General features: G+C 38.7%; 1 protein-coding gene across 2 annotated transcripts; it reads left to right on the forward strand.

The window, feature by feature from the left end:
• Nucleotides 1–113: 113 nt before the first annotated feature.
• Nucleotides 114–26404, forward strand: LOC147141873 (protein phosphatase 1 regulatory subunit 1A-like). 2 transcript variants are annotated; one of them, XM_086041829.1, is made up of 7 exons: nucleotides 114–497; nucleotides 11872–11932; nucleotides 17871–17908; nucleotides 17989–18052; nucleotides 18835–19017; nucleotides 21304–21435; nucleotides 23739–26404. In XM_086041829.1, exons 1-7 carry the CDS (start codon nucleotides 417–419, stop codon nucleotides 23816–23818), a joined length of 639 nt encoding a protein of 212 aa, XP_085897955.1. In that variant the 5' UTR covers nucleotides 114–416; the 3' UTR covers nucleotides 23819–26404. The 2 variants fall into 2 exon arrangements, with proteins under 2 accessions (XP_085897955.1, XP_085897956.1); XM_086041830.1 differs by lacking the exon at nucleotides 114–497 and adding an exon at nucleotides 10195–10286.
• Nucleotides 26405–26971: the final 567 nt, after the last annotated feature.

The following is a 26971-nucleotide window of genomic DNA, read 5'->3' on the forward strand; positions in this document are numbered from 1 at the left end:
CTCCGAGCGCGCCAATACACACTGTAGGAGGTGTCGAAAAAGGGCGGGTCTTCCCGCTAGCTCAGCCAATGCGAGCGAAGGAGAGGCGCTTCCAGCCCGGAGTGCCCTTGTGGTCTCAGCATTGGGATCCAGAGAGGAGGCAAGACAGGTGCTTGGAAATAGGTCACATTGGGAATATTTAAAAGGATGCCAAGAAGCAAGTGAATGACGGACAAGTGCACTTTTTGCGGATAAGTCAGGACACGGTGACCCCAGTCTTGGTGTTTACATTATTTTTCTTTCTCCCCCGTCACTTTGTTTGCCAGCCTCTTCACTCGGTGGAATCCTCCTTCTTCCTCCTTGCGCTCTTCAAGGACTGCTGACACTCACACACGCACACATACACACACACTCCCATCTACTCGAGCACAGCAGCCATGGAAACCGGGAGTCCCAGGAAGATACAGTTCACCGTGCCGCTACTGGACACTCACTTGGACCCGGAGGCAGCGGAACAGGTAACACCAGTGCGAGGAACTTATGTTTCCAGGGGAAAAAAAGTTTGAAAAGGAAAATGTTTATATTTTTTAATGTATATTTAAAATATACAATCTATTTAATGTATATTAAAAAAAAGTCTTCATCATAAAAGAACAAATTCAAATAGTTGTGATAAAAAAAAAAGTTAGAGTTTCAAGAAGTCGTGTATTAGGTAAAAAAAAATATTTTATACAAAAAACGTGGGGGTTTTTTTTCTTTAAGAGTTGTTTATTTTCTAGAAAAAAAATCAAAATCTTAGGAGAATATTCACATTGTTTCGAGAAGAAAATGATCGTACTATATTTTCTAGAAAAAAAGGGGAAAAATATGTGTTTTTATAAAGAAAGTTGATTATCTTGAATAAAAGTTGGACTTTCGAGAAAAAGTCTTCAATAAGATAATAATAATAATAATATGCAGAGCTGCGCAGTCCGTCCCTGGGCCGGACGGGTTGGACCCTCCCCCCGGCCGGATGCCCATTTTTGGGGCGGGTGGACCTATGCATTTGCATTGATGTACTGTAATCACGTCAGGCAATAGTCGTATTCGTGTTTGGTGATAATGCACCGGACTTTCAAAAAAAAAAAAAAAACACTCAAATATTTAAAACCATTATCATAACCATTATAATCATGGTTATAATAACGGTGATAAATACTAACAACAACAATAATTGCAGTAGCCACTATGCCTACATATATAAACATTTGTTATTTTGGAGGACATAACACACGGCCGTCACGCGCCCGGTGTATTTTTGTTTTCACGCGTTACAAAGTGCAGGCTTGTCAAATGAAGCGGATGACTACATGTCTGGTTAAACGTTCTGTTGCGCTGAAATAAAAACAAGAGTTAATAAAACACTCGAGCACCAAACAAGATTTGAAATAAAAGTACAATTTAATGGCAAACCAACATTATGATGATCGCACCACATTATAGCTGCAGTAGACAGAGAGGATAATAATATTTAAGTGCACATATGTGTATTGTAATAAATGTTTTCAAATAAAGTTGTCCCATGTCCACAACAACGTCATCTCCCAGCTGCTGCAGACCGGGGCGCCTCATCACGATCTGGCCAGGGACTTTAAGTTTGTCAGAGCTCTTATTTGTTTTCATGCGCTTGCCCCCGGGACTTGGATGGGCTTAACATTAGCCGTTAGCTCAGAGAAACGGATGCCAAAGAAAGCTTGTCCCCGCGAGCACGAAAGGAGTGGTGTTGGTGAGTGGTTCCTTCCTTGGCGAAATGCGAATCATTCATAACAAAACTCAGTTCACTCACTGACTGTATGGAGTTCTCGTTCGCGTGAACGAGAAATGGCAGCGACACGTTCACTCACCGAATCGTTGGTGAGCGATTAGCCAATAGCGTGGCAGTATGTTCAGTAAATCCCGCTTAAATCTGACGTTGGCTGCTGATTGGTCGATCGCGAAGATTGACAACATGCGCGTGGCTGAGCTCAAATGAACTGAGAAAAGAACGAATCACTTCAGGAAGTGATCCATTCACTCACGTTCACTGAAAAGATTCATTCTTTTTGAAGGAATCGTTCGCGAACGACCCAACACTACAACACATGCCACGCACACATCAGGAATTGTTGCTGCTCTGATCGGTCCATTATGTCACATGTTACAATGACATACAGTTTCCCACACGGAGGAGAGAATGCACCACGCAGCTCGTTGCTGATGCAAAGCGAACTAGTTTGGCAGCGGCGTATGTGTAAAAAAAAGCTACTCACCCACGTTCCCCGTGAGCCGCCATGAGTCGCAATAAAATTAAATGCATCGTCTTGTCATCTCGGTCTCTTTATGGTTGTAGCAGGCACGATTTCCATTGTTGTCGCTGTCTTTTTGAAGCGACCCCCCCAACTTGGAACGTAACTGTTTCAAAACAACTTGTGTCCACGATTATAGTCAAGCTGCGCGCAGCACTCAAGGATGACGTCGGCACATCAAGGTGGAGTTCATGCATCTTCTGTTTTTATTTGAACGGTTTTTAGTTTTTTTTATGCCAACGATTTTGATGTAAATTTTGACTTTAACGGGGAAATCCGATATATGTGTATATATATATATATATATAGATAGATAGATAGATAGATAGATAGATAGATAGATAGATAGATAGATAGATACATAGATAGTCCTAAGTATTTTTTCTTTCAATTGGTCTAATTTCTGGAATACTCCAACATTCACATTAGCCATGCAGGAATCTTGTTGGTGTACCAAGGAAACAGACAGGGTGATTCACCTCACTTTTTTTCACCACACGTACTTCTATATTATTTTTATTTATTTCAGTGCCCACTGTGAGCCCAAAAAAAACACATTGCTGCATTTTTTACGACACCCGTGCAGCCAATTAACTGTCTCCACGTCCACCACTAGTGTGAGCAGAATGAAGTGTCTTCCACCTCTATTCACACACACACGCACACACGCGCGTACACACGCACACGTTTAATGAGACACAGTTTCCAGGAATGTCCGAAAGTTGCTTTTCTGTTATGTATTTCAAGATGTCGTTACTATGGAAGACAGTAAAGGACAATGGGTGCATGTTAAGACTTGCTTGCGACCACAGTGCATACAGAAGATATGTACGTCCTTGTTCTTCTCATTTGATGAATCTTCCATGAACAAGATGGCCTATTCATATTGAATGAATCTTGTGTATAAATAGCCGAGATTTATGAGTGTGTATCTCGTTCGCTGCTTCTGACCTGCGTTCTTCCCTTTTCACTCCAGCATGACTCAGGCTCTTACAGGTACACTTAGAGAAGGCATTTTAGAGGTTTACAGATTAGTGTGCAGTGAACTATGAAAGAGTATGAGGGAAGAAAAAAAAAGATTACACTATGACGTAAAAAAAACATGACACTATGACGTAATCTCAAATTCTGAGAAGAAAATGCATATATATATATATATATATATATATATATATATATATATATATATATATATATACTTTTTTTTTTTTTAAGTTGAAAAAGGTCATTTTTTTTGTTGGAAAAAAAGTTGAAAATTTTGTAGGAAAAGTAGCATATTTTTCTTAAAAATGAAAAAATGCATAAATTTGAAGAAATCTCAAATCAATCAATTTATTCCCCGAAAAAGTTGGAAAAAATAAAAGTAAAAAAGCCATATTGTGGAGGGAGAAAAAAAAATCATAATATACCGTGACTAATGTCATGTAGTTTTCGAGAAAAACATCTTTTAATTTAAAATAAAATAGTATGTTTTCAAGAAAAATTGAGCATTGTAAGAAAAAAAAAGTCGCATAGCTAATATAATAATAGTAATATCATTTTTTTTTGCCTAAAAATGACAATTGTTTGCTTCGGATCGAACAGCACCTGCACATTTTGTTTATTTTGATTTTGTTTGAGAATTTTTTTTCAGTGCTATTGTTCTAATTTTATCCTGGGAAGCATCTGTCTTATTATATACAACAGCCAGGACTAATGAATGCGTAATGACAGGGTGTGTGTCAGCAAATGGGCATAAAGCCGCCTTAAAAATGTGGGCTTAGTGTTGGAATATGCTCATTATGCAAAGAGCATACTTGAGTAATACTGGGCCTATATTACATTGGTAATTATTACAAATAGCACATGTCTCATTCCGCTTGTGCATATTTTAACCACACTTTATCAACTGCGTGCATCCACTTCATTGGCCTGTTCTTTTGACAATTATGTTGTATTTTTTTACCACTTTATGCCCCGCTGACAAATATGTTGTAGCTATGTAGAAACATTTTTGGGGAAATATGTAGCATTCACAAAAAGCATGTCATATGGCACTTGGTCTAAAAAGTTTGAGAGCCACTGTTTTAAGGTAATTAATAGTTAACGGAGATTTGCAGTTGTTGTTGTTATATTTATTATGCAAGGTGGCAGTACTCAAGACTCACTGGCAAGAGGAGTGAGTGCATTCATCAAAAAAAACATGCCCGTGCGTGGCTAAGAATTCTGTTCTTGACTCTGTGGAATATTTCTTGTTGTTTTGCTTATTGCTTTTGTGTGCTGGTTATCAAGAATAACAGGCATCAAGAGCTACGCATCGATTTTATGATAGGTATATGTGTGCACATGTCTTATTTAAGAATAAGAATAAGAATAAGAATGCCTTTATTGATCCCACAGTGGGGAAATTTTCATTGTTACAGTAGCAAAGATATAGGTCACACAGGGGCGGCGGCATAATGTGGCCATTAATGTATAACATTGACGGCAAACATTTAGAATCAAACCTATGTAGATATACGCAGTAACATGTGTATATACACATGTGTATACACACCAACCTACATCTACATAAAAAATATGAGGAACACTCATTTCGGCCTGTACATAGTACAGAGGAAAAAATACTCTAAGTGACAGTGCTGCAGTGCTGTAGTGAAATGTAAGGAACAGCATTGGATAAAAATAAAACTAGACTAACAGTAGTGGGGAATGTTGAGTATTGCACGGTATTACAGTAGTGGGGAATATTGGGTATTGGACGATACGAGCTCAGGTGCAGGACTGCACAATTGCACTAATGACCGCCAGTTTGTAGAGACTACACAATTTGTGACCAAGCATCCCGAGGACTTATTTTAACTCTTTAATTCTTGTGATTTTCTTAATATATAGTAGGTACCTTGACTTGGAAGTGACGTGACCTATGAGTTTTTCGAGATCCGAGCTGTCACTTGACCATTTTTTTGTCTAGAGCTGAATTTACTAAAATGTTGGCAGCAAACGTGACAACAAGCAACAGATGGGAAACAGTTCTTCTTCTTCTTCTTCTTCTGCTTTTTGTTTTTCTTCTTCAAAAAGAGGCCAGTCATATTGCCATACCCAGTTGAAGTTTAAACATAACACAAGGAGAACTGCATGGTGTATTGAATAAAAACACACAATGAATGTCCATTAGCTTAATGCTAACACACAATTCAAACCTCCATAGACAAGCTAATAAAACTAACATGGATGTTGCCTTAGTTAAAACCCTTTAAGTAATGGATGTTTGAACATAATTAGTGCAGCAACATGCAGAGACAGACACATTGGCAATATTCACAGGTATATATATACTTTATCCTCTGTGAAAAACGACTTATATTGCTGCAGCTGACCGAGTCGCTTAATTTTGAAAATCTTGAAAATCTTTGTATTTTATGCAATGCCCATGCGCAATGACCCATGAAATCATGATACACATATTATTTCATTCTTTACATTATTTTGAATTATATTATCACGATATGTTTTTTTTAATGAAGTACAGCTGTCGAGTGGTATTTTTTAATGATTCTCATAATATATATATATTTTTTAAATCCAACGTGGGCGGCCATAAGCTTTCATTGTACCCTATGCTACTGTGTGTGTTATATGGAGAGATTTATTCATACAAAAACACAATAACACAATGCGTGTTTGTGTGGGTGTGCGTGCGTGCGTGTGTGTGTATGCCATGGTTCGCTGCCCCCCTGCAAGCTGACACCTCTCTGCTGGTGAATCAGCTTATGTGGCGAGGCGCATGTCAATGAAAGCAGCCTCCCTGAGGTGTGTGACACTCACCATAATAACACCATCCCGCTTAAACGCACACAGGCATACACTCACACAAAAACACACACACGGAATGTTTCGCATTTATCACAACCTTACGTTTGAAGCTCCTGCCAAGCATGGACTCAACGTACTCTACTCAACGTAGAGGCCTGCATAACATGTTTAATGATTTGGATGCATTATGGAACATGATAAATTAATTAATGCAAACGACCCAGCTAAATTATCTGCCAGTGAACCATCGCTAGTCATGAAACCTGAAGCAAGTAGCAAAAATTGTACTAATAGTCCTAAAACTGTTTTTGATTTAGTCATTTAAAACTTTAATATATCCTAAACTGATCCCAAAAAACATCCATCCATTCATTATCGATACCGCTTCTCCTCACAAGGGTCGCGGGGCGTGCTGGAGCCTATCCCAGCTGTCTTTGGGCAGTAGGCGGGGGACACCCTGAACTGGTTGCCAGCCAATCGCAGGGCACACAGAGACAAACAACCGCACTCACAATCACACCTAGGGGCAATTTAGAGTATCCAATCAACTTACCATGCATGTTTTTGGAATGTGGGAGGAAACCGGAGTGCCCGGAGAAAACCCACGCAGGCACGGGGAGAACATGCAAACTCCACACAGGGAGGCCGGAGCCGGGATCGAACCCACGACCTCTGAACTGTGAGGCGGACGTGCTAACAAGTCGACCACCGTGCCGCCGATCCCAAAACACTTTAATATAATTTCATTTTCACTGGTACAATATTACTCATAATAATGAATGGCTTACATTGAAATAAGAAAATGCACCAGAAGAATGCTGACACTGAAGTGTATGTTGCTGCTTCACAACCTGTAAAAAAAAACAAAAAACAATTATTACTTTCCTGTTAGCAATTTTGTAAAATGACATTGTTACGTTGACACATAGATACATGTGCTTGGATATGAGTTGAATTCTTTACTTTCCTGTTACCCGCCCCCAAAAATGTTTTTGTATTTTAATAATAATAACACTCTATATTCCATCCATCCATTATCTGTACCGCTTCTCCTCACAAGGGTCGCGGGGCGTGCTGGAGCCTATCCCAGCTGTCTTTGGGCAGTAGGCGGGGGACACCCTGAACTGGTTGCCAGCCAATCACAGGGCACACAGAGACAAACATCCGCACTCACAATCACACCTAGGGGCAATTTAGAGTATCCAATCAACTTACCATGCATGTTTTTGGAATGTGGGAGGAAACCGGAGTGCCCGGAGAAAACCCACGCAGGCACGGGGAGAACATGCAAACTCCACACAGGGAGGCCGGGGCCGGGATCGAACCCACGACCTCTGAACTGTGAGGCGGACGTGCTAACCAGTCGACCACCGTGCCGCCTTCCACTCTATATTGTACTTTATAAAAATATATTGTACTAACATAATGAAAGCCTGTCTATGGCGTTTCCTATTATGTGTTAGCATTAAGCTAGTGGACTTTCAGAATGCAGTTGGTGTTGGGGTTGTTTTAAATACAAAATGTGTAATTCTCTTTGTTTTATGTTTAGTTTTGACCGTAAACCTCAACTGGGAGTGGCAAACAGCTTGAATCCTCTTTTATGAAGAATTGTTTACTATCTGCCAAACTGCTGCTTGTTGTGAAGTGAGCTGAGTTGAGTTCACTGCCTCAATCCAACACTCTGATCTCAAAGTTTTGCTAGTTGCAAGTCAAGGCCAAAAATATGCATATAGGTGCAAGTAGGTGAGTTTTTCAGTGAATGGTAATTTGCTTTGAAACATTTTAAGATATTAGTAAAAAATAAAACGAATTAGCTCTTGCGTGTCCAGCATGTTCAACCTGTTTGCGGCGTTTGTTGTCATTGTTGTGTGCGCAGTTTATGTTTAATACGCAAATGAAATGCAAAACATCATCCAGAGAATTGGGGAATTACTCATAAAATGTGTTTCTTTACTACAGAATCTTTCTTTATAGTTGTTTTCTAATATCAATATGGTAATTGGAGCACGCCATACAGTATATTGTCAAACTAAATGAAGCTAATCTACTGTACCGCCCAGTTTTTAAGTAATGTTGGACTTGTTTACAGTCTATCTTGATGAAGCTCATCACATCTGTAAGCTCATTATCATTTAGATGAGGGTCACTTAATTAGCAAAACCAGCAGAGACAGAGATGATATTTCCATGTGTTATTTTATTACAGACCTCCCAGAAAAAAAAGAGTGCTCCCCCGCTCCTCTTTCACATTCTATCATCTTTGTCCTTGAGCTGAATAATGTAATGCAGATCAATTCCGTCAAGGCAGCATATTTTCCAAGAAAAATTTGAATACATGAAATGAGTGCTCTTGTGACTCCATTCGTCCATTTCCTTTTTGCTTATGTGAGTCCAGGCGTGCTGCTTTATGGAGCTTTTTGTGCTATTTCATGTGCTACCTGTGCATGTGGATGAGTGAGTCACTCACTGTGTGGGCTTGTGTTTTCCACTAGTGTGCAGTGCAGTGTTCAATGCTTAGGTCACAATTTATGCAATCAATACATATCGTGGCTGTTGGGCGGAAACCTATGTCCAAATTTTTGTCCATTTCTTTCTTGTTTTTTCCCCCCGCCTTTTTTAAGCAAATCTATACCTTTATTCAGTCATCATGTGAGTGTGTTATTTTTGCAAATACTTTGTAATTGACCAGTCTAAGGTGTTGAAAGTAGCTTGCTCTCTGTGATTATGCGATGTTAATGGATCAACAAATGTTTTTTGGGGTAAAAAGTGAGGGTTTTGGAGATCCGAGGATCCCAGCCGATGCCAGCAATGTAACCGTTCTGTCATACCACATTACCGCAGATTGTGGTCATCTCGTTATACTGATAGGTGCCATGGCCTAATTCAGTGGTTCTCAAACTTCACCTATCACCACAAAAAATACTTAGTGGTATACTATAATAATACTAATAAATACTATTAAAAAAAAGTACTACCGTAATGACCAATTTTAAAAGGTATAACGTTTTTTTTACAGCACTTAAATATGAGAAAACTATCCATCTATCTATCTATCTATCTATCTATCTATCTATCTATCTATCTATCTATCTATCTATCTATCTATCTATCTATCTATCTATCTATCTATCTATCTATCTATCTATCTATCTATCTATCTATCATTCTATCCAACTAGCTACCTAGCTACCTAGCTGTCTAGCTATCTACATAGTAGATATCTAGCTACCTATCTGCTTGTTTCATCTTTATAGCATTCTTTCGGTTGTACTTGTACTATTAAAATTTCTATGCCAGACCAGCAGCTACATTTTGTAACATCAAATTGATGATTTCCATCTAATCAAATTTAAGCTTGGACTACTTTTCAGAGAAAGCACAATAGCCTATCCAGGCCAAAAACGTCTCTCTGTCAAACAATAGAAAGCTCCGCAGGCATGAAACAGCAGCTTCAGTTTGAATTGTCCATCAGTGAAATTGAAGTCACACAAGATGCCAAAGAGTGCAATATTTTTCCCCTTGAATGTCAGGGTCACTTTGAGCCACTAATAGTGACGTCGCCTGTCAGCAAAATGATGTGTGCCCTTTCTGCTGCTTTATGACAGTACTAAACCTTTGACTGATCACATAATAAGCCTTTGACATCTCCACCCTGAACTACAATTTATGGCATTGACCATCAAACTGTAATTATTCATTCACTTTTCCGATTCATTTGAAATTGTGCAAGATTGTTTGTCGGCCTACTATCCGCCATGGCTTTGTTATTAGCCATGACGAAACTCTTGGGGCCTTATTTTCTAGGATCCCAAATAGAGGGTACAAAATTGCCTAACCACTCATTCTTGAGAGCTTGAGCGCATTGTTGGCAATAGGTGTAAAAGTGGAGAGGACAGTATTTAAAAGAGGGTTTTGCACTTCAGCACTGCTAGCTTTCAGGTTGATAGATTTGGAAATGTTAATGGTGGAGACTTAACAAGAAAGCAAATCAATTGCACCAGTGATTTTGCGCAAGCCAGCAACTGAATAAATGGTGTGATTTGTTTGATTTAACACACCTGGGAACTGCTTTGGGAGAGGCCAGTGCCAACTGTCACCATGTGCTGAAATGAGCCAGATGGTTAAAAAAAACTTTTGTCATAGGTGGTGGATGATATGGCATGACTTCTTGACTTCTGACTGGCTTCAGGTCAGATCTTTCAGATGCTCCAAACTTGCATTGCTGAATTCACAATACAGTATGTGATAATCACTTCTGTTTCTGGCATTACAAATATTATTTTTTAAAGACACAAGTGTTTTTAGGTAGTACTTGATGTAGGAAGAAAATTTTATTTAAAAGGCACCTTTTAGGGCAGGGGAGGAGGATTTTTTTTTTTTTTTTTGCTTTCCTGCAAAAAACAACTACTGTAATGTGAGCTTTTTTTTTTCGGTCATCATGAATAAAAATAGAACCATAACGGCAAAGTGCTGAATGGGTCAATATGCAATCAGGATGTGAGGTTGGCAGCATCCGAAGCAGCAGGAGCAGGTGCACATCTCTGACTACAGAAAAGGCAGAGGGCACACACTCTTATTCGCACAGCCTTCCTGTACTCCACTGATACCGCTCCAATGCTAATGAAGCCTCTTCAACTCCCATTTGCACCGTGCCGTTGTCATAGTACTCTCTTCACCGCATTTATGCACATTATTCCTTCCATTTAAAGCATGCTAATTTAGCTTTACCATCATGGCTGTTGGGAGCAATAATTCAGTAAGTAAATGCCATCGTGTCAGCCTGTCAACAACTTGGAACTAAATGTGGTGGTTTTCTGGAAGCACGATAGTGGAAGCTCAGCTAATGTCACGGCTGATTTGACAGATGCGACGTGGGCATCTTCAAAGTGGCTCACATGGTCCGTGGTGGCTCTAAAATCATGCTATGCCACCAGGAAGAGCAAGTTTTGAAATATAGTAATCCACCCTCCATCACATCCCAGACTAGCCCCGCATTTTGTAAAATCTGCGGTATAAAAATAATTTAAATACACTCTGGGCATGTGTTTGTAGGATCTACAGCAATTCATTTTTTAAAGGTCTTTAAACACACTTTTAAAATAATACAAACACATTTAAGCCCATGTAATATATTAAGAGAGAAAAAGCGTTTTGGACAACACAAAAATATTGTACAGTAATAGTGCACTAATCCCTTGGTGTGTTTGCAGTAAACAAATAACGTTTTTTTTAAATTATTATCTCACATCATGTCCAAAGATGTACTTTATAAAATTAACCTTTAACAATTGCTTTCTGCAGGTGTAAAAAGCAGATGACATTCAATAACAGTCAACAAAAACTAGGCTGTGCTGAAATACAGTATTTCCTGTTTCATTCTTTTTCCTTTTCAATCGAAATAAGTGTGCCGCCACCTAATGGTCGGCAGTGAAATTACACCGAAATAACGTTATTAAATGTGCAACCGTATGCCAGGGAGGAGCTATGGCTAACATTAGCCTTTAGGTGGTTAGTGGAAGTTACGGAGATTCTTCACCGCGTGTACAGTATACATGCATTTCTGGTGTGTTTTTTCAAAATGAAATAATCTGTAAACCAGTGATTATCAGGGGACTCTGTATGATTTGTTTGAATCACAGTATCTTAGTCTGACACTTTAAAAAAATTGTGCAGGCGTGAACTACACTTTTTTTGCTATTCTTGGCAGGGCTTGATCCCCATCCCCCCAGTTAACCGTGCATCTAATATTAAATGACTTTCTTCAACTCTTTCAGATTAGGAGACGTCGACCGACGCCCGCAACTTTAGTGGCATCCAGCGATCAATCATCACCAGGTAATAAAACTACACAAACATACACTACATTTCTCTAATTAGAAAACAATACATCGTTTTAAATAAGAGTACGCTGCTTCATCTCTGCTCCCTTTCTACTCAAACTGTGAGTTTTATGACGATAATGAAGTCAGTCTGGGTGCACGTTTTGCACACAAATTCAACATCTTATTTTTTCTTGGATCTTCAGCTTCAGAGCAGCAAAAACATCCAGTCGTTCTCTCGAGGGAATACGCAGATCAAACACAACAGCGCTCCTCTGGAGACTTCGCTTGTTGTACGCGAGTCATCCCTGACCTGCTCGTTGCTGCATCTGTTGTTGTACCACCTGCGTTTGTGCGTGTGCAACCTGGCCTTGTAATAAAAACAAGTGGTAGAGTGAGGCGGAAATGTTCGTTTTTTTTTGTTGTTTTTTTTTGGCGCTATTATATTCTGAATGAATGAATATAAATGGTAATGAGGATAGGAGAAGATTAGGCCATATTATGAAGCTAATGAATCGTTAGACCCTCAGCTAATAAAAAGGCTTTCCACTAACAACAATGTAATACTTTTCGTGGTAAATCCTGCTAAATTCTTGTGAGAACAAGCTTTGGTCTATTTCTTTTTCTCAAAAAAGGTTGACTTCATCAATACTGTTATGGTGGTATATGGCATAGCTGACTGTAAAATTTTACTTCGTTTTAAGATCAGATCAGAGGAAATCTTAAAAAAACAATATCAAAGGGTTGGATGAGTAGGCGATTTTTATGTCTGTCTGTTCATTTGTCTAAACATTTTTTGAACTACATTTTCTTTTTTCTTTTGCAGTTTATGTAGTTCGAAGCACCCCCCCGCTGACTTGCACTACTTACACTAACAATATGGCTTGAACAGAGTGGAGATAGTTTACCAAAGCAGAGTCAATGATGCCAACATTGTAACTATACTCAGCAACTTTTCCTGCCCCTGCCGCAGCTATTAAAGGAAAAAAAACAACAACTTGCAACTTTGATTCCCGCTGAGAAAAAAAAGAAAAGAAAAAAAGAAAAACCTTGATAATGCTTACATTAAAATATTTTCCATTTTGGTTGGTGTTTTTCATTCATTTTCTTTTTCAATCCAATAATGTCAATGATTTATTCGTTAGAATAGCTGAATTTGCGTATTTCCTGCTGCAGTGGCATTGCTCCCTGTGTGGCTCAAGCAACTGCACACACATTACCGGTAATTGACACTTTACCAATTTTGACACGGGTTGGTTTGTTGGAAACATCAGATTTGCAATTTACAATCAGAGCTTTCATAACATACTACTACTGTATATACAAACGTAAGACCAAATATTTTTGCATTTGAAAAAAGAGTGATCAGCAAAGTGATAATGCCAACATCAATGAACTTGATCTTCTATGGAATATTCCTTTTTTTTTCTTGCACTTTTCTGTTCACGTTGTTGAACAGTGTCAAATCGACTGAAGCATAGTTAAAAGCACTGAGAACAAATGTTTCAAATAAGGGCAAGTACATATAAATGTACGGCTTAAACACTTAATATTGTACTGTTTGTTATGAAAAAAACACTGCACAACTTTTTTTTTTTTTTTTTTTGGGGAAACTTTCTCCAAATTAAACCAGAAGACACAGACAACAGATTGAAAACCAACGTGAATCATTGGTCACAAGCTAGAACAGATGCATTGATCCAGACTGGGGCAGGCGGGGGAGGCTGCTGGGGGGATGGGGGAGGAACTGATACCATGATGAGGTGGAGACGAGCTGTTCTGGCGTGCCCTAAATCACACAGGCTCCCTGCATTATTTATTAGCCTGCCTCATGCAAGCCCCGTGACCCCCCCCCAAAAAAAAATAACAAACCACACCCATCATAGCCTGCAGATGTACACACAAGTAGCATTTAACCTACCGAACGTGTGGCAAGATGGCACTCGATTTTTATACCCATAACAATGACACATTAGTGAGATAAATGATGCCACATAAAACCTGAATCTTAAAAAAAGTTTCACTTTCATGCTTTTATCTGTTATTCGGTAAAGAACCAAATTCAGTATTCTCAAAATGGATTTTCAAAATGGAAACTCATGTGGGGGGAGAAAAATGGTTTTCTTAAATAGATAGAGTGTCTCACAAAAATGAGTACACTCCTTGAATTTTGGGTAAATATCTTTTATAAATGAAAACCACTGAAGTGTAAAGATCATATAACAGTGTAAATTGACTGCCTCGTCAAATGATGTCAAGCGCACAGATTTTAATGTCGCAATCACTGGCAACTCCATGTGAAAATTGAGCCCATAGCCATTTTCCCAACCGGTGTCGTATGACTGACTCACTGGTATTACAAGATCTCACGTCTTGAGCGACAATTCAAACATATCAGTGGAAGTTCAACATGGCACCTCATTGCATACATTTCTCAGAGGACCTGAGTTTCATGACATAGCTCTAAAAATACAATGCAGGTGAAAGATATCATATTTCATGCTCACCTCCCAAGCACATTTTAAGGCTACTATAAATTAGTATTGAGTAAATGAGAAATCAGTGCCCTGCGACCGGCTGGCCATCAGTTCGGGGTGTATTCTGCCTTCGCCCGTTGACGGCTGGGATAGGCTCCAGCACCTCCCCGCGACCCTGTATAGCATAAGCGGTTTGGAAGATGACACGTGAAATGAGAAATCACAGGTGCTTGGCTGAGGGACGCATGTGACAAGTGTCGAGTATGTGATGATGTAAATACATTTAGCACTTGTCAGTTTCTGAAATAAAGCCTTTTTTTTTGGAAGAATTTTGTTTGATTTGGCAGGGTTAGGAAATGACAGGATGGCCGGTCTCCTAGTAGGCGTGGCTATATGTACAGTATATGTCTAAATGGCGCTCGTGGGCTTTAGCCCTTGAACTCGTCAATTGTTGTTATCCATGAAGATGGCCCAGGCTATAGGAAGCTTGCTGAGTTTCAGGGTGGTGGCAATGCTGTTAAGGCAGAGCTGGAAAATAACGCAAGGCACACAGAATTGGGCACAATTTGGACACTTTCACATTGGGTGTATTCACTTTTATTTCCAGTGGTTTCGACAGTAATGGCTGTGCACTGAATTCTCTTTTAAAGTGGGCACAGTATACTGTTATACAAGCTGTAATTTCACAACTTTAGGTTGTGGCAAAGTGTGATTTCTACTGTGTAGCCTAGCTCCATGGAACAATATAATAGAATAATTACAAAAATATATATTTGTGATATGCTGCATTGTATTTCAAGGGTGTAACAGAGGAAAGTACTGGACGAATGATTACTAGAACAAATACTAGAAATGTGAAGCACTTCTCCACTTGTGCTCTGATTTGGCACTGCCTTTGCTCATCCAAGATTACTCAGAAAAAAGCAACTTGAGCTGGAGCACCACTCGGCTGCTAAGTAGAGCATCCATCCACATAGAAGCTTGCCTGTGTTCTCATCTGGCTTTGTGTCCACCAGTCAGTCAGCTGGGAGTCTCCAGTCAGCGACGAAAAGCTTTCATTACTGGCGTTATCTCCACTTCTTGGGGGCGCAGATGGGCTCGGAGACACACGCAGAAGGCAATTAGAGTAGACATCAATACCAAAGCCATATTTCTTGTTTCTTAACCCAACTAGTAATCTGCGCATCTCTTATTACTGCCACGGCTGCTCACTCTTCCCGTAGATGAGACGCGTCGCTTTGAGAGCTCAGATTTCTAATGATCTTTGTGAGCAGAGTCTCATTTTTCTCTCTCTAATGACTTTTTTTTTTTTTTTACACTTAAAAACAAATAACTTGGTAGTTTTTAAATGAAATCCTTATTTGGATTGCCACCAAATTATATCATGCATTCAATGAATCAGGTGCTTTTGAACCAGTCTCAACTATTTTGCTGTCTGAAGAAATCAAAACATGACCACCCTGCAAAAATTGCACTTAAAGGAGAAGTCAACCCAAACATAATTTTTTCCAGGATATGTTCTATTCAGGGCGGCACGATGGTCAACTGGTTAGCACATCCGCTTCACAGTTCAGAGGTCGTGGGTTCGATCCCGGCTCCGGCCTCCCTGTGTGGAGTTTGCATGTTCTCCCCGTGTCTGCGTGGGTTTTCTCCGGGTACTCCGGTTTCCTCCCACATTCCAAAAACATTCATGGTAAGTTAATGATCACTCTAGATTGCCCCTGCGATTGGCTGGCAACCAGTTCAGGGTGTACCCCGCCTACTGCCCAAAGACAGCTGGGATAGGCTCCACCGCAACCCTTGTGAGGATAAGCGGTATAGATAATGGATGGATGGATGTTCTATGCAAGCCCACTAGTTAAAATAAGGCATTCCAATATATATATATATATAACGGGTGGATTTTGTTGCTCAACTCATATTCCACAAACACAGTATTAATCAGAATGCCGTGTTTCAACTAGTGGGCCTGCTAGGAAAATATTCTTGAAAAATATATGTTTGGGTTGATTTCCTCGTTAAATCTAACATAGTGCTTGGGTCAAATTTGACCCATTTTGACATATGATCTCTTGATAAAGTTACTTAAAATTTAGAAAAATTAAAATATTTTTAAAAATCATTCTTTTGTTAAGGTGCTACGTGGTTTGTGTTCACATTCATTTTAATTCATCTCGAGGCATAACTTTAAAACTCACTGCCTGATGTAAACAGATGGGTTGAAGCCATTAAGATCAGTGTGATATGAGTCCCAGGCCTCTTGGAATATTAATTTTTATTTGACTTGAAAAACTCCTCCGCTTACTGCCCCTGAGTTGTCAGAATGTCTATAATTGCTCTATAAAGCTTTCCAAACTCGGAAGAAATAAGGCTGAGCAGAAATTGCAAGTCGTAACGTAACAGTTTCATCCGTGACGATCTGAGCGTACGTTTGTGGCTTGAAACAAGTGAGGAATTAAGAAACCCACCAGCGCATGCTTTTAAGTCGGAGCAATGTATGCGCACTGGCGCGCTGCCTCCAGGATGTATAGGTTGCCGAGCAACAGGATGGTGTCCTAGAAAAAGTTCCACTGCGTGTGCGTTTAACTGTTTTGCTCACAGTTTACGCTTTCAGCTCTAGTCAACAGATACTTCTTTTTCTATTTGTTCCAGTCGTGTGACCTAAATTGCTCACGCATATACCAAAGCTCCTCTTTGTCTGCTGGTGGTCATATGGTTCTTCAACTCGCATCACATCGCAGTCCATGAACCACATTCCAAGCCCCATAGAGGCGTTACAACTACAGTGGATATAAAAAGTCTGTACATCCCTGTTCAAATGACAAGTATTTGTGACATAAAGAAATGAAACTGAGATAAATCATTTCAAACTGTTTACACAATTATTAAAAAATATATATTTTCAAGGGGGGAAATAAAAAATAAATAACTGTGATAAAATGCACACTCGCCTTTATCCAACAGCTGAACTTTATTTGAGGTTAATTGAAGTCACTTTAAATGGTGGCAGGTGCGTGCTGACTCTCATTTAACATGAATTGAACACATAGTTTGAATGCGATTGGTTCATACTGAACACAGCCTCATCCCCATTTATAAGCGGGTATGTACACTTGTGCAACCACATTATCACAGTTAAAATGTTTTTTTTTAAGTGAGTTGTACAGCTTCTAGGTCACATGGTCACATTAATGGTGGAAAAAGTCAGATTTTTTTCCCATCACAAATACCTGGCATTTGAACAGGGGTGTGTAGACTTTTTAAATCCATATATGATCCCTATATATATATATATATATATATATATATATATATATATATATATATATATACACACAAAGTACAAGTATGCATATATATATATATATATATATATATATATATATATATATATATATATATATATATATATGTATATATGTATATGTTTGAATGTCTCTTGTTTCTTAATTTCTCATGTTTGCGTCCTCCTCACAGAAATAGATGAAGACCGTCTGCCAAACCAGCTGTACAAGGTACTTTCAGTCATGCTAGCCATCACGGGAATAAACAACAAGAATGTGTATGTGTATACAAATGACTTTTTATTTTCAAGGCTGCCTTGTTGAACTCCCCCCGACAGCGGCGAAAAGGACAAAAAGGAACGCCTACGATGAAAGGTGAGTGATGTCAGCAATGGATTGTGAAATTTGTGTCTGTGCGTGTGTGGTATCCATGGTGATACATCTCATTGCTTTCTGCTCAGTACCTCCGCAGATAAGAATTATTGACAATCTCTACAAAGCAATTGAAAGATATTAAATTGCATTATACAGGTATAGGCTGCTTTATGAGTTTATTAAAAGGTACCATTCAATCTGATCATTAAAGTTTGTAGTTGCCCAAATTAGTCATTTGTGTGTAGTTTTATAACTGTCAAAATAGCAGGCAGTTGCGTTGGTTTGAGCAAATACTGAGACGGTATTAAAAGATTCAAATGTATTACACTTAACTTGAGGATTTCTGTTATACCCTGATTACACAGAGCCTAAATAAGTGGAAAATTGCCGATGGTGGGATGTTTTTTATTTTTTATTTTTTCTCACGAGGCAGTCTTTAGAGGAATGAGTCAGCCTGCTTTAATTCCCACCCCGATGTGATTAAGAGTAATAGTATCAAGTTTCAAGCATACCCCTCACTCATAATCATTACTGGGTGTTACTGTTGTTGTTTAAAAATACATTTTAATAGCTTATAATATTATTTTGGACATGCTGGATGTCTCATCGCCTCTCCATCTCCAACTCCCGGTGTTAATCCCCTCGCCTCCTCCTCACTGGCTGCCTTCATCTCACCCCACTGTTCTCCCCAACGGCCTTCTCCTTTAACATTCTGCGAACATTCACTCAGCATCCTTTTCCCACTGTTTTATCCTTGATCCTTCTTCTTTGCCTGGTCTCAGAGCTGCAGTTTCTGGTGGAGCATCACCTATACAGGCAGCAGCAAGGAGGCGCTGACGAGTGCTCCTCCGAGAGTTGTCTGTCGGACAGGCCCAGCCCCGACTCGGTGGCCCCGGGGGAGGAGCTCCCGCGGGATGACGAGGCCACCGCCGAGGCCTTCGAGAAGCTGCGCTGTCAAATGGAGGGTATGTCCAGAGTCAGTGAAAAAACAGCATGCATTTCCATTTTGCATTTTATTCACAAATGTTCAAAGCGCAGGAAGTAGAAATAAAACGGTATACTGTATACCCCTAAGTGAAAATATCCATATATATATATATATATATATATATATATATATATATATATATATCCTTTCAAAAACAGTAATAAACATTACATATGCATTTATCTGTGAAAAACGGTAGGAACTGTTGGGGAAAATCCTGAAAAAACAGGAAAAATCCAAAATATTTAAAAAAATGAGAAAAAAAGGGAACAAAATCAGAGAGTATGCCAATCTGCAGGTGTCAAACTGTGAATATGCAGGGGTTACCAGGGGGTAGTTTTCAATTGTAATATCTCCAATCACCACAAGATGGCAGACATGTTTTAGTTGCACTTACACAGGGTCTTATGCTGCCCTATACAACAACTGCCCTAGCATTTTTCAAATGTTTTAACAATTTTTTTTGCAAATTTAAAATGATATTCAGGACAAACTTAAATAATATTCTAATTGTTTACTTTCTTCAAAATATTTACACAATTAGCTCTAATGTAGGTTTCTTGTTCAGCATTTTTGTGCCATTTCTTGAATTCAAATTTTTATACAAGAGAGCCCATTGCACTACAAAAGAATACAGTATGTGCTTATTTTATTGTTTGTATCATCCTTTTGTTGTCGGGATGAGCCCGTATCTCACTTGAACGGCAAGTGTTTGTAAGTGTTTGCGCACTGCCCAAATGTAATTTTTTCGTCAGGGTTCAGTAAGTGTTGCAAACGGTTGCAACAACGTTCGCCAAACCTTTGCCAACCTTAAAAGAACCTTGAAGAAAAAACATCATTTGCTACGTTCGCAAATTCTTACAAGCCTTCACCGGTCATTGAGATACCACCTTTCGGATAATGGATCTTTTATACATGCATTGTAAAATGTACTGTATTATCAAAAACGAAATATATTGCGAGCATGTACATATTTTGCACATATGCATGTATTTTGTCCATATTTAAGATAGCATGTTGTCATAAATCTTATTAGGAAGTGCGTAGTCCTATGTGGATCCCCAGCTATAACTTTTCAAAATTAAGTTGAATATATGAAAGATATTTATTTGGCCATGTTTTTTTTCAATGACAGTGTCAGTTTGCCAAATTCCGGTGGCGAATGGACTGTGCAAATGCATGACGAGCTTACTCATTTGTGCTGGTATGTCCTGCTAGGTGTATGGACGTTATGTCCTTGCTTGAGTGACAAAGAGCGCACGTCCGAGCTCCATCTCAGGCTCAGTAATTCACTTTAATAGCAGGTCACCAGATGGTCATAGAGTGCAGCACACGCAACCAGTAATTGCCTTGGCTTAATGCATCACAAAGGCTGTATCTCTGGAGCCAACATATACGGTGTGTGTTTGTTTCTTGTGATGTCCTGCATCATTATACTATCACTACCTACAGTATTATACTGGGATACATAGTGTTTAGTTTCGTAACATGGGTCATGTGCGTATTGTGATACTGTCGGTATGGGCATAATATCACACTAATATCGTATTATGAGTACTGTATTGAAATATCATTGGTATCAGATAACATGATCACATTGTATTGTGATTACTGTATTATGATATAATTGGTAGGCTATCTGAGTAATATTGTGACTGTTACTGCATCAATGCACTGTTACAATCTACAATATCAGACTGGGATGCTGTTTGGTACAATAATGTCAATCTTGTATCGTGATACTGTTGATATGGGCAAAATATTGCGCACATACGTTTTCGTAAAAATTTTATTGTAATGTCATTGGTATAAAAAAAAATAACATTATGATATGATAATGTGAGTACTGTATCATGATACTATTGGTATTGGCAATATATTGTCATAATATCTTAGCGTGAGTTGTGTTGTGATACCGATCAATATCGAAAAAAAATCTGATAGTGATGCATTATAAGTACTGTATCATTTTTGGGATTGAGATCATTGGCAAAATAACGCAATAATTTAGCATGACTTGGGAATTGTCATATCGAAGGCGACATGTACTGTGTGTTTTATTTTTGCACAGTGCAGTGATATTTATTCCCATGGTGAGATGGCCATGTGTCCTCATTAATGTGGGCCCTTGTAAATAGACTCAGCGTGAGTAAATACAGTAACACGTAAATGTCAGGCAGCATCGATCGAGCACATAATGTGCATCTAATGAGCGCAACCTCATCGGTCAATTATCTTGACTCCCATTATTTTGCGTTTGCAGCGGAGTTCTCCAGGGAGAGTCTGTCAGAGGCGGCCGTCGGCGGATTGGAGTGCCCCCACTCTAAGGAAGAAGACGACTGTTCCGGGGTTGCATCGACAGATCCTTCATCGCAGCTCAACAATTCACAAGCAGGTAAATAAGAGGGGAAAATAACACCATATTATGCAGTCAAGAAGGTTTACCCAGGGGGCGTCCTTTTATCACATCAATATGCAAAGTGTTCAGCGCAAATTATTCTCAAAGCTCTGCTATAGGCTCAAATGCCCAGAAAAAGCAACTGAACAGTTTGCCTTTCTTGTTTATAAGCGTTTGAAAAAAAAAAAAAATGAACAGAAATATTGTTCAACCAGGTTTGTTATAACAGGTGAGGTGGTCTGTACACTCATCTTGCAATTCGGATGTCAATAATGTTACATTGATGTGCACAGAAAAAAGAAATGAGTAATCAGTTGCTTTCTTAATAGAAATTTGGAATTATCCAATCACTTTCCAGCCATTTGTCAACATGGTCCAATGGAAAAACTATACATACAGATTATGTATATAGTACTGTATACACATACACATCATTGCAACAGTTTGGATGTGGGAAATGTGCCACAATAATATGAATTGACTTTATTGGCTCAAAAGGTAGCACTGCTTTAAACTATATGCGTCTGCGTCAAATAAATTAATCACAAAACACGTCAAAAATCTACACATTCTACACATCACAACACACATAATGTGTGTTGCAGTGTGTCTGACTCTCATTACCGTAAGTAATGACAATTACTCAAAGTTAAATAAAGAATTCTTGGGCAACCAAAAATTCCATCCATTAAAGTATTTGTTTCCTGACCTCCAGTGCTACATTATACTTGTCAATCAATGTGTCCTGATCTCTGAAGACAAACCTCTTTGAAAGTGTTGTAGCATTGGTTTTAAAGTGCATGACAACACCATGGCAACAATGCGTATGGAAACTTGATTAACATTCATTGTGGTGGAACACATAGTCCTCTTGTCTTCATGGTGGGAACATGTACTCTGAATGCAAGACTGTATTGTCTTCTGGACATTGCCAACTTGTGAAAGTTAAGCTTTTTGTGCAGAGCTAATTGCTAACTTGTTTGTATCAACTCTGATTAAGTAACATAGAGAATAGCAACGTTCAATGTGGGATTATCTTTTATGTAACGTAATATTTTAAATTCCTCAAAATGGAGACAATCTAAAATACTTCATGTAAAAAAGCTTAACATTGCTTGATGTCTGAAATCCATAATGAATCGTCAACATAATTTATTTTCACATCCCTACTTATGCCCACTTTAACCTCTGCAAATGTTTAAATGATCGCCCCAATATTTTGGATTATATGGACGTTAAATTCTTCCATATATGCTTGCTTGATGTTCATAAAATCCAACATGTTGATGCGATCATACTGATAAATTCCAAGGTAGAAGTGGACATAAGTAGAGATGTCCACATATATTTCTGTGACGATTAATCGTAGTTTTCTCACCTTAAGCTTTTTTTAAGTTTTAGACTGTCCCACAAAATACGCTTTTGGGCCAATACATTTTACTTCTCTGGTAAGTGTACAGTACCTTGGACAATAGTTACACACTGTAATGGCGAATTGAGTGATCTGAATTAGAGATGGGATAACATTTTTATATTGTGACGCCTCAGTATCGATACGCCAGTATCAAGGCAAATATTGTAATAAAATCAGTACTTACAAAATTGTAGCATTATACTGTGATACTGTTTGGTAAATTGGCAAAATATACTTATACAGTATTGTGAGTCCTGTATCATGATACTGTTTGTATTTTTTTGAAAAATATTACAATAATAATGGATTGCGACTACTGTATCGGGATACTATGCAGTCGTATTGCTTGCAAAATATGATGATATATCATGTCGTCAGTACTGTATCATGATATAAGTACTGTATCCTGATACTATCAGTACCTACAAAATTGCATTATTATCCTTTTCTTTTTATCGTTGTCAAAATATAAGTCCTGCGTCTTGAGACTGTCTCTTGGAGAAATATTGTTGTACTGTATTGTCCATACCATACTACTAAGATTGGTATTGGCAAGATATTGTGATCTCATATTGTGAGCACTGTATCACGATACTACAGCTATTGGCGAAATATTTTGATATTGTATCATGAGTACTGTTTTGATACAGCGATACTATCTGTATTTTGAGGAAAAAATATGATATTGTATTCTGACTTCTTGTATTGTGTACTTATACTATTGGATTGTTGGCACAATAGTGATAATATCCTAATGTTAGTAACTTTATAATTCCCACGCATAATTTTAATCACTAGCAGGGAAAGCCAAAACACTTCTATACAAAGAAGGAAGAGTTTCTTAAAATATCCAAGACTGACTGTCATGCCTGTCTGTATTTTGCAGACACAAATGCGGCAACATGCGTCACTAGTCAGCCAGCCGACGAGAAGAACAAGAAGCTCAGCCCAGGGACAGAAAAATAAATGTTGAAAAAGAAGATGAAAAGAGTGAATTAAAGTACTTGTGTGTACATCATAAATGCTGCTCCTTCTACTCAGCCAGCTCCACACAATGGCAGAAGATTGTGTGTGTGCGTGCGTGTACAGACTCACTTTCTAGCCACATCAGGACAGTCCTTCAGGGCCTCAGTTACCAGCCACAAAACAACATCCATACACAGCCATATAGTTCCAAGGGGATTCATACATTTTGCTTCTATAATTCTATTTTCCCACTATTTAAAACACTCATTTCACTGTCACACTTGCATATTATACGTCTCCTTTCATGTCAGCATTTCATTTAATCAGATATGATATCATCTTATGTGCCATGACGCCTGCGATTGATCCATCGAAGCAATAACGCCGCGTTTGTACCTCATGAAATGTAACACTTTCAACATAGTCACTAGTAGCACTAGTATAAGTTACAATTTCACATCCTTAACTGGTATAAAAGTATAAAGTCATCCACTCTCAAATAAAACTGAAATAAAGTCAAACTACTCACCCTTTGACGACACTCGATAGACGTAATGGAAAAGGGAACAGGAAGATGTAAATAAATGAATAGATGCAATGGTACTTTTCTATAATTGTGTTAGATGCCACAAGATGGCGCCAAAGCCTGTCTAAAAAGGAATTGGTCTCAAGGAAGTATGATGATACCCCTCAACGTAGAGACAAGCTTTTATGGGAAGCATTTTAGCATTTATCCGATATCCAGCTTCAGGTCCATGTATTAGTATTTACTTTCTTTGTCCTCACTCGTAAGACAAATCAGTGCACTAGTAGAACGACTGTGCCTAACTATTAACATTTTCCCCACCTCTAGTGCCTACTAGTGTGAGCTTAACAGCTTTTCATGAGTCCATTTATTTGATCATATATTTAATATCAATGATATCGAGTAAATGTTCACATGACTAGGATATCCCTCATATCCAGCTTAAGGTTCATGTACTAAGTACTTTGTACATCCAACTTTGGAATTTGAGTGCTTTAGTCCTGCAAGTGCTTTAAACTGGATATCAGGCTCCTGAATAAATGCTCAAATGTCTTTCCATATGCTTGATATCAGAGGCGGGCATCGTCTGGCCGTCTGTAACTTCTGGGCGATATTTCCGGCCGAACCCACGCGGTCCCAGTTCGTCCCTCGTCGGCGACAACCAATCGGCGTCGAGAACATCATTTTCACGTCATATGCAGGTGCCGCGCAAGCAGACGCCACCAAATAAAAAAATAAAAACAACAGACACACACACACACATAGACCGTGGTGATCGGTGAAATTAAAACAAAATGGGGCACGTGTCATTGCACCTGTGGGACCGAAAGGTATTCTTCTCGGACGTACCGGTCCGTTCTCGACGCCGTTTGATTGACTCGGACAGACCGGGCGGGCCTGAAATATAGACGGAAACTCATAGACAGACTAAAGCATAGACCAGGGGTGTCAAACTCATTTTTATCGCGGGCCGCATCGTAGTTACGTTATGACTGCTAACCCTGTTAACTGTAAATATATGATCGCCTTATACACAACTAATTGACGGATCACTAGTTTTGAAATCAGAAGCCAGTGAATAGTTTGTTCGACTATTTTTCAGTGTATTTTAAAGGAAGGATTGGTAACAAATGCTTGAAATATTGAATATGTCGTGTTAAGAGTGAAGACAATTAAAAAAAAAAAAACATGTCAAGTCAACACACATGATTTGTCTTCACGGGCCACATAAAATGATGTCGCAGGCCGAATCTGGCCCCCAGGTCTTGAGTTTGACACCTGTGGCATGGACAAATTCCCAGCTCTGTTTGATATGTTGGTGAGGAGCTTTAGCGTGTTGTTTAGCCTAGCTTGTTAGTGGAAGTTAGGAGAGTCTTCTCCAAATGTGACTTCAGATGCACTTGTTTCTAAATCTAAATCAGTAAGCCGTTTATTTTTCATGTTGTAAGATGAGTTTGAAATGACATTTCCCCCTTGGGGGATGTGGGCAATTGTAAACATTTACACTTGCGTTTTTTCGCGCTCGGCCCCTTTAACAATATTTTGGTGGATTCCTGTGGTCATGTTCAAATAAATTTGCAAATTTAATTGATAGAAGCCAGGCCATGTTCCATAATATCACACTTTACATTTACTAGTTCATTGATTTTGTCTCATGTAACTCCATCTCATAACACACCTTCTAGCATGGCACCAATAGATTTGATTGTGTTTCATTTTGTAAGACACAAACCCATTTTACACTCAATTTCAGGCTAATATTCCTTTGTCCAAGCGACCACAACATTTTTAATTCCTCCTAATTGAAGTTGCATTAATATGGAGATTGTGACAATCGCTTCATATTTATGGTGCATCACATGTATCAGCCCCAGAATACCAAAAAATACAACTTAAAAAAAAAACACAACAAATTTTCCTGTTTTTCTGGAGTGTATTTATGGATTCTGTAGTGTTTGTCTTATTAAATATGGTACTCCAACCCAATCCATTTGTTCCAAGCTTACTTGAATTGATCAGTTATCAAAATGTGTTTGATACAATAAAATGTTTAAATTGGTGATGTGTTCTGATTTATTTCAACAGAGAAAAGAAAGTTGAAGTTTTCGCAAGCACGCGCCAGTGGCCATGCGGTTCATTGAGGGTGACTCCCCTAAAAATAGGCCCCGCGTATTAATAATTCATTGAACTATGAGCCGGAAGCTTGAAAAGCATACATTTTTCATAAACATGGCCGCATTACATTGAGGGGCATTGCAATCTATAAGCAGACACTTCCGGGTAACCCTTAAAGGAACGCATCAGTTGAGGCACATTACAAAGCCACCCCCTGAGATGGATAAAAAAAACAGGTAGATTTTGCTGCTTAATTCATATTTCACAAATGCAGTATTAATCAGAATAAGGTGTTTCGACTAGTGGGGTGGCATAGAACATATACACTGTACATTCTGGCAGGGGGACTGACTCTGGAAATTGTGACTGTAATAGAAGTGCATTTACATTTTTTTTGTAACTATTGAACTCATTCATTAAGTGTGCCCAAATAAAATAATAATAATAATAATATAATTGTAAAGATCTTTTTGCGTCGACTTCCCTTCAACACTTGCATTATATGGTCAATT

This window comes from Filicampus tigris, chromosome 9 (genome assembly GCF_054856515.1).
Source record: "Filicampus tigris isolate MCC_2025a chromosome 9, RoL_Ftig_1.0, whole genome shotgun sequence".
In the NCBI taxonomy this organism is placed as follows: domain Eukaryota; kingdom Metazoa; phylum Chordata; class Actinopteri; order Syngnathiformes; family Syngnathidae; genus Filicampus; species Filicampus tigris.

Coding starts and splice junctions, on each gene's coding strand:
- LOC147141873 (XM_086041829.1), top strand. CDS start 417: ATGGAAACCGGGAGTCCCAGGAAGATACAGTTCACCGTGCCGCTACTG. Junction 11,933..17,870: donor CAGCGATCAATCATCACCAG/GTAATAAAACTA, acceptor TCCTCCTCACAG/AAATAGATGAAGACCGTCTG. Junction 18,053..18,834: donor AGGAACGCCTACGATGAAAG/GTGAGTGATGTC, acceptor GCCTGGTCTCAG/AGCTGCAGTTTCTGGTGGAG.